Source organism: Budorcas taxicolor, chromosome 1 (genome assembly GCF_023091745.1).
Source record: "Budorcas taxicolor isolate Tak-1 chromosome 1, Takin1.1, whole genome shotgun sequence".
In the NCBI taxonomy this organism is placed as follows: Eukaryota; Metazoa; Chordata; class Mammalia; order Artiodactyla; family Bovidae; genus Budorcas; species Budorcas taxicolor.
The window spans coordinates 213285763-213299616 of NC_068910.1; the positions used below are offsets into that span (position 1 = coordinate 213285763).

Genomic DNA, 13854 nt, shown 5'->3' on the forward strand with positions numbered 1-13854 from the left:
TTTCTAATAGAATCAGAATGCTGTTTGTAAAATGTGTACTAAAGAAGAAAGAGCTCTGGACCTGGAGTCCTAAGATCCAAGTTCTTTGGCTTGTCTCTAAATAAATGTGGCATCAGGCCAGTTCTAGCCTCTCACACTTGTAAATCACTTCTTAAATGGAGATACCAAGCCTAAAATGGGGGTTTGGTTTCTGTTCAGTTCAGGAGCTAAAAGAGAGGTTGTCTGAGTTAGCCCTAGTTTTGGTAATATTAACTTTCTGGATTAAAATACTCAAGCTTGATACAGATTTCCCAAAACACATAAATTAAGAGACCAGCCAGAACTATGATTCTGTAGCAAAAAAAAGAAAAGAAACAACCTGATCATTGGAATTAAGAGTAAATCAGTGGTTTTTGGATCTTTTCTTAAAGCCGAGGACTGTACTTAGAAAATAATTAAAAGCTGATTAAGAAAGATGGGAGTAATATATGCACCCCTTATCTGTGCCCATGCTCTTCAGAGGGGTCTGAAGGCGACTGCACAAGCTGACTTCCTTCCAGCTCTAAAACTCTTGATATCAAAAGTGTAGAGAATGTGGATGCTTGTATATTCATGGCTGAGTCCTTTTGCTGTTCACGTGAAACTACCACAACACTGTTAATCGGCTATACTCCAATACAAAATTAAAAGTCTAAAGTTAAAAAAAAATGTAGGGAATATACTGACTTAGAGACTATTATTGCCTAAAAATATTTGGAAAAAAATTAACTTACTCATTTATTATGAATTACTTTTATACTTTATTTGGTACAAAATAATGTCTTTTACACACAGTATAGGTTGAATTGTTATCTTTCTGGTGGATACAAAAATCTCTTAAGCAAAAACACTGATCTCTACAGTCAGTTGTTAAAAATTGTTATTTGTAGCTTTTCATTTAACTCTTTTAGGTAATTTTATTTCCTGAGAGGTATTAACATTTTCATTTATTTTTTATTTAGAGGATCCTAGTGTAACATTTCAAGTAACTAACCAGTTTTCAAGCAAAATATTTTTTCATTAAATTTTCTTTAAGTATATTTATGAGAAAAAATTGAATTTATCTTTTTGGAACAGGGTCATTATCGTTATTGTGCTGCTCTTTCTATGCTGGGGGAATATGACTGGGCCCTGCAAGCAAACATAAAAGCTCAAAAACTCTGTAAAAATGACCCTGAGGGAATCAAGGATCTAATTCAGCAGCATGTAAAGTTACAAAAACAGATAGAAGACCTGCAAGGTATTTCACCTAAGATTCTTTTGGTTACAGTCGAATTCCCTTTAAAACTTCCGAAGGTGGGTTTCTTGGATTAATGGACCATAAATCAGTTCTCAGAAGATTTGTGCTTGTATTTTATGTTATCTTGGTCAGCTCACTTAAATTTTTCATTTGTATTCATGTAGAATTCTCTTAGTAGTATATTCCAGTTGGTAATAATAAATGATTTGTATTTTTTATTTGAAATAGCAACAAATTAATTATTCTTTTGTAGAAAAATATGCTTTCTTGAAATTTTGAATGAAGGAAAACCTTTTGAAACAAAGTTTTAAATTTCTTCCTCCATTATTATAGTTATTTCCTAAAGAAAAGGCCCTTCAGTAGAGTTGTTTACTTTTGCACCAAGATGGTGGCTAATTCTGTAGCATGCTGAATGTGTGTGCATACATAGGTACCTCAGAAATTAGTGTGCAGGCTGGGGACTCCAGGTTTTCATTCTGCCCTTACTTTCTCTCCTGAGTCATTTTGCTCCATCCAGCGCCTGAAATTACCTTACTCAGCATAGAGTCCTTTCCTGCTCGCTCTTCTGTGAATAGTTAGTGTCTAACGAAGCTGAGCCCAGCAGTCCTATTTCACTGTCAGATGTTGTCATCCAACAGGACATGTTTATCAGATTGTGAGCTCCTCGAAGACAGGTACCATCTCTGATTGAGGTTTATACATTGCTGCATCTAGTCAATGATCACATGTAATGGGATGTCAAATAAGGTTTGTGTAGCATCTTGTTCCCCATTCCAGTACTCTTGCCTGGAAAATCCCATGGATGGAGGAGCCTGGTAAGCTGCATGCAGTCTATGGGGTCGCTAAGAGTCAGATACGACTGAGTGACTTCACTTTCACTTTTCACTTTCATGCATTGGAGAAGGAAATGGCACCCCACTCCAGTGTTCTTCCCTTGAGAATCCCAGGGACGGGGGAGCCTGGTGGGCTGCCATCTATGGGGTCGCACAGAGTCGAACACGACTGAAGCAACTTAGCAGCAGCAGCATCTTGTTGACATCATTCTAAAACTAAAAACATCTGAAAGTGTAAAATTGGTTAGGTTTAGTTTTTCAGTTCCCTAAATTTGATACTTATTGTCAGCCTAAAAGTGAAAATCTTTCAAAGTATGTGTTGCCAGTCCACTGATTATTTTGTGTGTGTGTGTGTGTGGTTCATTTTTATAGGTCGAACACCAGCTAGTAATCCAGTCAAAGCCTTCTCTGAAAGCAGGTGAGTTAATATCAGATCAGTAGCTGTTACTTAGAGAGTGGTTTTGCTCTGAGTTTGAGTTACTGTCTGATGCTTTAGTATATAATAACAACCACAATAAAGTTGGGAATGGAAGAACAAGAGGAGGTTTTATTTTACTGATTTTAATATATTTTTTATTTGGTTGCCCCAGATCTTAGTTGCGGCATGCAGAATTTTTAGTTACGGCATGCAGAATTTTTAGTTACGGCATGCAGAATTTTTAGTTACATCATGTGGGATCTAGCTTGCCGACCAGGAATTGAACCCAGGACCCCTGCAGTTGAAAGTGCAGAGTCTTGGTCACTGGATCACCAGGGAAATCCCAAGGAGAAATTTTAAAGTATGTTTGTTAAGACTAGGTCATGACCTGTGATTTGTTTTGCTGAGCTATTTATATATATGTGTACTGGAGATCCATAGCCTAAGCCCATGGGGAGGAGGCATGAAGTGTTAAGAAGACATAACTGTGCTTCGGTGGCACCAGTTTTAGCCGTGAGGGTCCTGGCAGCAGAGACCAGGGGCACAGTCTGTGCCATTCACCCCTCACCTCCATCCTGGAAGCATCTGCCTCCAGCCTCCTCATACCTTTTCAAAAAAGGCTGAGTTACTCCTGTTAGAAGTAGGCAGCAGATAGATTTGAGCTCATTTTCTTCTGCTCGTAAGAAAACAAACAGCAGTCAGGAGTCTATGTTCTTTTATTTGGCAGTTAAAATAGATTAAACTTGACCCACATGGTTTACCCACATGCCTGGGATGTGGAAGCTGTTAAATTTATAACAGACAGACTTGCTTATTTTAATATTAGAAACCAGTATCCATTTCTTGAGTTGTTCTTTATCTATTTTGAGCTTTTAATTCCAAATTTAAAGCAATATTTATGTAAAAACCCAATCTGAGGCAGAGATTCTTTTTGAAGCTATTACTTTGCTTTTGAGGGAAAAAGGTAATATTTGCTAAAACCTCCTTGTTTGAAGGATAACTTTAAAAAAATACTAAACAATAGAAATAAAATTATTATTTCTTTTATTACTGCTCAGGGCCTACATACCTAGTTTATCAGCACCTGCATTTAGTACTTCACTTAACTTTGTGGAAACTGAAAAAAATTTCAGAAAAACTAACCACGAAATGGCAAACGGTGGTAATCAGAATCCAAAGGTAAGCTCAGTTAAAAACCAAGATTAAAATTATTTTGAGTATAGATAGTCTCGTATTTTATAATAATGTTTTTGTGATAATGGAAACTAATAGGCGTCTCTAAGCCTATAGCCCGGCTCTGTGCTCAGTGTCCCAGATGACCTGTGTCTGAGTTTTCCTCTGACCTGTAATGTACTCAGAGGTCAAGTTCACATAAATATTTCTTTCCGGGGCTTGAGAGGGGAAAAAAAGGAATTGTGTTTTGGACTTAGCTGGGCATTGAAGGGAACTCTCCCAATTCACCATATAATTCTTTTGTTGTTAATAATGAAAGTCTCAAAGAGGCTATAATCAGTTTGGGAGAGGAGCATAAGGAAAGATGTGATAGGATTAATTCAGCATTTATTATGCAATACTTACCATTTTGTTGGTTTATTAATTTGGTAAAGCTGAATATTTTAGGTGCTTAGATAAATTCTGTTCTACGTATCTATTTAGCTGTTCATGGCTGTATTGTGTTTTTAAAGTCTCAGTAATTTTATTTTCATGGTAGGTGGTAGATGAAGCTCTGAAAGTAGATGATTGTGACTGTCATCCTGAATTTGTACCACCATCAAGTGAGTTTTTTTCCCCTTCTGTAAATTTTTGCTGAATTCATGTAGTGTTGTCTAAGCTTCTACATGCTAAAATTCACAAAAGCCTCACTTACATTTGCTGTTGTTCTCCTTTTACTTTGCAGTACTTTTGAGTCTAGAAAAAAATTGGAATATTTATTTGAAATAAATGCTCAGTCTTTTCATATTACTTAATAAATTTAATTTTGGAAATCCAGGTAAAGGTATGGAAAGGAAAAATGATGCTTTCTTGGTCTGCTACCAAATTTCCACTAGGCCGGTGTTTCTTTATTTCATTATCTACCCCCTGCTTTCAGAGCTGTTTCTCCTTTCATGAAACTTTAATACTTCAAATACCATTTGTCTGTTTTATGTTCTGTATGTACATGTGTGCTTTATATATAAAAACAGATTTTTTTCATCTTCCAATAACCAATTCCAACTTTCTTGGGGGTGATGTCACCCCTAAGTATATGTTGAGAATGGATATACTTTAATACTAGTTTATTTAAATTATATATATTTAGTGCATTCCTTTATTTATGCATCTAGAAAACATGGAGACACACAGCAGACCTCATCTACTTGGTGTCTTAAGGAAATGAGAGATTGCAGAGAAGCAAATACTCAAGCCGCATTTTTTCTCAGTGTGCCTTTATAGTCCCCGCTTCTGAAGGAGGTCATTCTGAAGTGGATTTCATTCTTCTCTGCCTTTTAAAACAAAGGTTGAGAGAATTCAGATGTCCTCGATGGTTCAAGGTTGTGTTTACTCAAGCTTTCATGAGCTCCTTTCAGAGCTATTGTGGTGAGATGGTTGACCTAGTTAGTGATCCTGTTGCTCTCTTCTTTTTCATTAGTTTTTTGGTTCCTTAATTTTTTTCAGTGTTTGTACTTCAGGCAGTCGTTTTGGTCTTATACATCTGCAGCTCCATCTTCTCTTAGGCTCTAGTGCCACATATCCAACCACTTACTACTGGTTAGCACTATAGCACAGACATAAAGGGTGGGAGACACAGGTGCCTGCCTTACCTGATGTGACTTTATGGCATATGCAAAATATTTGAGAATAAAACTGTTTCTTTAAATACAGCTTTTAATTTATTGATATTTCTTAGGCCATTATTAGACAGAACATTTAAATCATTTAAATACTGTTCATAGTTTGCATCTATGTTCAAAGAAATTGAGGTCCCCGAATTAGATTAATTAAATTTTGCCCTAGGTCACCCAGTAGAAATCAAACTGGAACTCTTCTTTCTAGAAGTCTCTGGTTTTCTGAGGCCCCCAGAGCTCAGGCTGTCAGCCCCTCCCTGGTAATAGCTGACTTGCTTCTCCCAGAGCTTCCTTCAGACGCACCTCATCCCTACCTGTGCTCTCCTGCACAACTGTGTACAATGTGTACAGTGGCGCTCTGCTCCTGCTGAGGAGGTCAAGACTGAGCTGCAGAGCTGGAGAGTCAGAAGCACTGGGCATGTACACATTCACACCACCTGCCCCTTTCAGCCTGTCCTTACTTAACCCTCTCAATCACACAGGTTTGCCTAGTGCTTCTTAAAATGAACTCCATTTGGCCCATTCTGTGTAAATCCTACTTGTTAACCTTAAACGCAGATGCTGCTTCCTCCCTGACGCCTTTCCCAGTCACTCCAACTTACATGATTTTCCCTTCTAGGAATTACAAGAGCAGTTACTATGGGATTGATATTTTAATAACAACATAGAATCTTCTTTTTTTCTTAGTGGGGATTATTATTTAATTACTGAAGTGACTGTCTTTTTTTTCCCATATGATTATAAACTTCCTGAGAATAGAAACTATAGCCTGAAAAAAAAAAAAAGAAGAAAGCAACTATAGCCTTCTATGTCTCTTCTATAGCTATATCTCTCTTGTAAACTATATCTCTTCTGTATCTACTGTAGGGTTAAATGATAAATACCATTATAATTTATTCTTACAATAATTTTATAGCATACATAGAGAAACATTATCAGTAGCTTTTTTTTAAATCACCTACCTGTTAGACTCACAGTATTGCTCTCTTTGCTTTATTATTCCAATTTACATTTTTTAAAAACTTTACTTTTAAGCTTGTAGATTTTTATGTACAGGTTTCAGGAACAAATACTTTTGTATTCACAGGTCAGCCTCCAAAATATAAAGGGAAACAAAAAGCTCGAAACAATGAATTGGAGAAGTTCAGGTATGTTTCTTATCTTCTTTTTTTTTTTTTTTTCGCTTTATTTTGTTTCCATAATGTCTGCCTCCCAAGAAGAAAGGAAAAATAAATCTCTTTCAAGTAGTAGCTACTTCTGCATATGTGTATTGTGGTAAGTACATCTCTTTCAAATGTCTAGGCATATCTTTGGAAGAAGATAATTTTTGGCTAAAGGATTATTTAATCCTGAATGTTAATTAACTGAGAGTCATATAATAGATAACAGCAGCATTAATTTTCTAAGATTTCAAAATACATGCTCCTAAGAGGAAGAGGAAGGCATATTCAGATAACTGTAAAGTAAATATTTGATCTCCTTCACTGTTCACTTGCTTTCTACCAAGCATTTCCCCCACTTAACAGTAGGAACTCTTGGCACCAATCTTTATAGTTAATCTCCCATTACCTACAGTGATGTAAATTGATGGAAAAGTGAAAGTGTAAATCTTACAGTAGATACAGAAATTCATGAAAACAATGAAAATGATGCTGGTGAAACTGCAAAGCCTTCCTTGCCACAGTTCCACTAGTCTTCACTTTTCTCTCTGTATCTGAAGGCTGATGCTTCAAGGAGAGTGAATATCATTTGAATATCATAGCACTAAGAGAAATTAGTAAAGTACCATTTTTTGATGGTGCTGCAAAAGTTAAATACTAAGCAAAGCTATAGTGCCTTATGTTATTCTCTTATTTGTTAGAAAAGCCCTGGGTCTTCCTCCTCACCCCTCTTCTCTCAGCACAAAAAGTAACCAAAACCCAAAACATGTTTATTCTTGGAATGCGTAGTTACAATTTCAACCCATTATGTTAAAGATAACTTGATTTTCATGATGTTTTGTTTCTGTTTTCAAACTGAATACCCTTCTTGATTATATCTATTTCATGAGGTTATTAAATAATAAAGTGGATGGTGGTTTAGTCACTAAGTCGTGTCCGACTCTGTGACCCCATGGGCTGTAGCCCACCAGCTCCGCTGTCGATGGAATTTTCCAGGCAAGAATACTGGAGTGGGTTGCCATTTTCCTTCTCCAGGGGATCTTCCTATCCCAGGAATTGAACCCAGGTCTCCTGCATTGCAGGCAGATTCTTTACCAACTGAGCTACATGGGAAGCCCAAGTAGGACAACCACATAAAATTCTTAAAGCCCTGGAACATAGTAAATGTTCAATACACTGGAACTATCATCATTGTTAACACTATCATTTTCATTGTTAGAACCATTCTGGCCTCTAGGTTCCCTTTATCTCTTCTAAAATGGCTTGCCTACCTTCCCATATCAGACCATGGATATCTACATTCTTCATTTTCATGGCTGTAGGATATTTGGTGAAACAGATGTTATGTGAAGGAGGAATTTCTAGAGTAGGAATTGCCATCAAAGGGCATGTGTAACTAACTTTGCCATATTTTCCTCTCAAAAAATGAACAGTGTTCATACTGGTACTAAGCTACGAGAGGGTATGGTATAAAAAAGATGTTTATAGATTTGGTCCATGTCCCCAGTTCCTGGCACAGAGCTCCTAGGACCCTTGGAGTTTCCTGAGTGAAGAGAGAGTCTTTGGTTACTTCCAAAAGACTTTGGAGCTCCTTCCTCCCTATTTGAGTTATACTAATAAGGTGACTCAAGGCTGGGCCCCTGTCTTCAAGATTGAGGCTGGTCACCAAAAAGATTAAACGTGTGATTGGTTGGAACTTTCAGCACCCTCCACCCCCCAATCTTTTGGGAGGGGAAGGGAGCTAGAAATTGAGTTTAGTCACGAGTGTCCAGTAATTTAATCATTCATGCCTGTGTAATGAGACCTCAATAAGAACCTCTAAACACGGGGGTTAAGGGAACTTCTGGGTTGGTGAATACATGGAGACAGTGAGGAGCAGTGACTTGGGGGCAGTGTGAAAGCAGCGTGGTGCTTCTCCTCCCACACCTTCCCTGAGTCTTTTCCACTGAGCTGCTCCTGACCTCTGTCCTTACGATTCACTGATAACCATAAGTAAAGTGCTTTCCTGAGTTCTGTGGGTTGTTCTCAGGAATAGTTGAACCTAAGGGGTGGTCACAGGAACCCCTGAATTTGTAGTCAGTGGGGCATAAGCATGAGTAGCCTGGGTACCCCATTGTGGGTGAAGTGAGGGCAGCCTTGTGAGACTGGGCCTGTAACCTGTGGGGGCCTGAGTTACTAACTCCATAGCTGGTGTTAGAAGTGAATTGTTGGACTCTTAGTTGATGTTGCAGAATTGGTGTGGAAAATCACAGGTATTTGGTTTCAAAGCGCCATACATTTGGTGTCAGAACTGGTGTCAGAAAACACCACCTTAAGGTCAGCCTTTCTGAAATGTTTGTGTCTTTTTATTTGATTTTTGCATGAGATGGACCATCTTTGCAGTATTTATTGGGCACATTGATTATCTCAGGAGTTTGTTGTTACTGATGACTTACATTTGTAATAACTTGGTGATAGGTGTAAATCCCAAATTTCTTTTTTTTTTAAGCTGTTCTTCCATAATGTTTGTATAGTGAGTTCATCTGGTCCTCCTTCCCCTCTAATTTAATAGGGGTTTTATTACACTTAGAAATGACTTGGCAGAGAATCAGCATCTCGGTAATATTTCTGTTTAGGAATTTGTGACTCTCCATTTGCTCAGTGTTTGATGTGACTTTCAGTAAATAACAGTATTTTCCTTTATATAAGCAGGATTGTTTTAAAATAATTCACAACAGTGCTTTTCTTTTTTAGCCCTGGTTCACAAGAAACTTTACCAGTAGATTTGAAAAATATCTTGGAGAAACAGTTTTCTAAATCTTCCAGAGCTGCACACCAGGTAAAGGCAGAGACTTTGCTAATGGAAAAGAGACTCTCTGAACATAACATTTCGTCACTTGAATGAAATCTAATCACGTACCACTCTTTAAGTTTTGGGGTTTTTCTAATGTAATTTTAGTTATGGACATAGAACTTAATAGATGATTGCTAAGAGACCAAACTATCATTAAATTTAAGTTTTAACTTGGTAGTTATGTGAACCTGAGATTTAACTAATGGTTAATACTGCACAAGTGTTTGTTTCCAAAAGATTTAAAAGGAAGAAGCAAGTCTTTCCAAAGATGTAAAGCTTTGGCGATCTTTGCTTCCCAAAGTTTTAATTTTTAAGTTAAATAATTTTAAAAGGTTTAAATACCTGCAGTTTTATTACATCTACCATAAAATCTTAAAGGAGCAAACATTTTATTCTTTGATTTATCAGATAACTGTATATAAAATTCTTTCTGTGATATTGAGTAAGTAATAAAAATGTACATTAAGGGGGAAGAAATGAATAGGCAGAGCACAGAGGATTTCTCGGGCTATGAAAATTCTTTGTCTGATAGTATAGATGATGGATACATCATGCACTTGTCTGAGCCTGTAGAATGTACACCAAAAGTGAACCATAGGGTTCACAGGTAAGCTGTGGGCTTTGGATGATTATGTGGTGTCGTATGTCATTCTGATGAGTGATACTGATAGTGGGGGAAGCTGTGCATTTAAGGGAATAAGGAAGTTTGTGGAAATCTTGGTGCCTTTCTCTTAGGTTTTTTTGTAAACCTAAAACTGCTCTCAAAGAAAACATTTTAAAAGATGCAAGAGATAAAGCTAAAAGATTACTTTGAAGGAAATTGTCAAGCTGAACGCATGTATTAAAAGAACAGAGACGTTTATATATTTACTTGTTTATTGCTGCAGCATGTGGGATCTTTGGTTCCCTGACCAGGGATTGAACTCACACTCCTTGCATTGGAAGTGCGGAGCCTTAATCACTGGACCACCAGGGGATTTCCAAGACTTTTAAATTAGTGACACCTTCCTCTCAAGAACAAGGGGGAAAAAACAACCAAAAAAGAAAGTAGAAGGAAGTAACAAAGTAGAAAATAATGAAATGAGCCTCTCAGCTTCTGAGATGGCCCAAACTCTGTGGAGTGTGTTTCTCTCTAAATAAGTCTCAGTTCAGTTCTGTTCAGTGGCTCAGTCGTGTCCGACTCTTTGTGACCCCATGAATTGCAGCATGGCAGGCCTCCCTATCCATGACCAGCTCCCGGAGTTCACCCAAACTCATGTCCATCAAGTCAGTGATGCCATCCAGCCATCTCATCCTCTGTCATCCCCTTCTCCTCCTGCCCCCAATCCCTCTCAGCATCAGAGTCTTTTCCAATGAGTCAACTCTTCGCATGAGGTGGCCGAAGTATTGGAGTTTCAGCTTTAGCATCAGTCCTTCCAAAGAACACCCAGGACTGATCTCCTTTAGAATGGACTGGAATAAGTCTACTTCTTACCTATTAAAAGAAAAAGAAAGTAATGAAATGGAACAACACATAAAGGATCCACAGAGCTAAAAGTTGACTCTTTGTCTTTGACAACATAAATAAAATTTATACACCAGTGACCCACTCCAGTACTCTTGCCTGGAAAATCCCATAGATGGAGGAGCCTGGTAGGCTGCAGTCCATGGGGTCACTAAGAGTCAGACGCGACTAAGCGACTTCACTTTCACTTTTCACTTTTGTGCATTGGAGAAGGAAATGGCACCCCACTCCAGTGTTCTTGCCTTGAGAATCCCAGGGACGGGGGAGCCTGGTGTGCTGCTGTCTATGGCATCGCACAGAGTCGGACATGACTGAAGCAACTTAACAGCAGCAGCATGGAAACTAAACTGTGGTGTTGGAGAAGACTCTTGAGAGTCCCTTGGACTGCAAGGAGGTCAAACCAGTCAATCCTAAAGGAAATCAGTCCTAAATATTCATTGGAAGGACTTGGTGCTGAATCTCCAATACTTAAGCCACCTGATGTGAAGAGTGGATTCATGAGAAAAGACCCTGATACTGGGAAAGATTGAAGGCAGGAGAAGGGGGTGACAGAGGATGAGGTGGTTGGATGGCATCACCGACTCAATGGACATGAGTTTGAGTAAACTCCGGGAGTTGGTGATGGACAGGGAAGCCTGGTGTGCCACAGTCCATGGGGTCACAAAGAGACACGCCTGAGCAACTGAACAACAGCAGCGGACACTGATGGGTTTCTCTGGTGATGCTAGTAGTAAAGAATCTGCCTGCCAGTGTAGGAGATGCAGGAGACTTAGGTTCTGTTTCTGGGTTGGGTAGATCCTCTGGAGAAGAAACTGGCAACCCACTCCAGTTGTCTTGCCTGGAAAATTCCCTGGGGCTACAAAGAGTTGGAAAGGACTCAGCACACATGAACTGATAAAAGAACATACAATAAAGCAATTTCAAGAATGGAAAAGGCACACTACTCACAGACTCTTTACTTTGACAATTACTGTATCAAAATAGTATTATGAACATTATACCAAGAAACTTGAAAATGTATATAGATGAAAAAGACAAATTTCTAGAAAAATCCAGCTTATAAAAATTCATAAAGAAATAGAAACATTAACAGATTCTGGATTATAATAAATTGTGGAAAATTCTTAAAGAGATGAGAATACCAGACCGCCTTACCTGCCTCCTGAGAAATCTGTATGCAGGTCAAGAAGCAACAGTTAGAACCAGACATGGAATGATGGACTGGTTCATAATTGGGAAAGAAGTATGTCAAGGCTGTATATTGTCACCCTGCTTACTTATAAGCAAAGTATATGATGCGAAATGCTGGGCTGGATGAAGCCCAAGCTGAAATCAAGATTGCCTGGAGAAATATCAATAACCTCATATACGCAGATGACACCACCTTTATGGCAGAAAGCAAAGAGGAACTAAAGACCTCTTGTTGGAGGTGAAAGAGGAGAGTGAAAAAACTGGCTTAAAATTCAACATTCAAAAAAACAAAGATCATGGCATCTGGTCCGATCAAAAGAACAAAGTCAGTGGACTTAACACTATCTGCTTCTTATTTCAAAGAGAAAGTGAAGTCACTCAGTCGTATCCAATTCTTTGCAACCCTGTGGTCTGTAGCCTGCCAGGCTTCCCCATCCATGGGATTTTCCAAGCAAGAATACTGGAGTGGGTTGCCATTTCCTTCTCCAGGGAATCTTCCCGACCCAGCAATGCAACCTGGGTCTCCTGCATTGCAAGCAGGTACTTTACTGTCTGAGCCACTAGAGAAGCCCTGGTCCCGTCACTACTGGTCCTATCAATTCATGGCAAATAGATGGGGAAACAATGGAAACAGTGACCAACCTTTATTTTCTTGGGCTCCAAAATCACTGCGGACAGTAAGTGCAGCCATGAAATTTAAAAGATACTCGCTCCTTGGAAGAAAAGCTATGACAAACCTGGACAGCATGTTAGAAAGCAGAGACATTACTTTGCTGACAAAGGTCCATCTAGTCAATGCTCTGATTTTTCCAGTGGTCATGTATGGAAGTGAGAGCTGGACCATGAAAAAGGCTGGGTGCCGAAGAATTGATGCTTTTGAACTGTGATTTTGGAGAAGACTCTTGAGAGTCCCTTGGACTGCAAGAAAATCAAACCAGTCCATCCTACAGGAAATCACCCTAAATCTTCATTGGAAGGATTGATGCTGAAGCTGAAGCTGAAGCTCCAGTACTTTGGCCATCTGATGCGAGAGCTGACTCCTTGGAAAAGACCCTGATGCTGGGAAAGATTGAAGGTAGGAGAAGGGGACAACAGAGGATGAGACGGTTGGATGGCATCACTGACTCGATGGATAAGAGTGTAAGCAAACCCCAGGAAATGGTGAAGGATAGGAAAGCCTGGTGTGCTGTAGTCCATGGGGTCGCAAAGAGTCAGACGCGACTGAACAAACAACAGAATCCAGAATTTCCAGAACCAACCATAACTAGTCACTATTCCAGTCGTTGAATACCTATAGACTATTTTCGGTGAAGAGTTGTTTGTTTTGGTTAAATGTGATTCATACAAGTCTGCTTTGACAATTCAGTGCTCTGTAAATACAGATCTATTTCTTCTAAAATAAAATACTGGATTTAAATTCCCCCAAGTGAATATTAACATGGAACACAATACTTATTTCAATATGTAAGTCATTTTAAAATTCTTTTATCTATTTTAGGTATATATGACATTTCTTTTTAAGGTCTGTTGGAATGAAGCAAGTTTCAAGCATTTTTAATGTTTCCTAATCAGTTTCAACGACTTTCTAATTAGTTGCGTGAAAGCGTTTTTAGAATTTCTAACACTGTTTAAATTGTCACTTTATTTTGAGTTTACTTATCCTAAGGCTATGGTTTTTCCTGTGGTCATGTGTGGATGTGAGAGTTGGACTGTGAAGAAGGCTGAGTGCTGAAGAATTGGTGCTTTTGAACTGTGATGTTGGAGAAGACTCTTGAGAGTCCCTTGGACTGCAAGGAGATCCAACCAGTCCATTCTGAAGGAGATCAATCCTG

General features: G+C 38.6%; 1 protein-coding gene across 1 annotated transcript in view; it reads left to right on the forward strand.

Annotated features, from left to right (window-relative positions):
* Positions 1 to 13854, forward strand: part of TTC3 (tetratricopeptide repeat domain 3) — a 125439-nt gene that overhangs the window by 41929 nt on the left and 69656 nt on the right. The window contains exons 12-17 of the mRNA XM_052645052.1: positions 1096 to 1258; positions 2464 to 2509; positions 3568 to 3688; positions 4221 to 4284; positions 6422 to 6482; positions 9228 to 9312. Of these exons, the coding sequence (XP_052501012.1) occupies positions 1096 to 1258; positions 2464 to 2509; positions 3568 to 3688; positions 4221 to 4284; positions 6422 to 6482; positions 9228 to 9312 (540 nt within the window). The remainder of the gene's footprint in view (positions 1 to 1095; positions 1259 to 2463; positions 2510 to 3567; positions 3689 to 4220; positions 4285 to 6421; positions 6483 to 9227; positions 9313 to 13854) is intronic.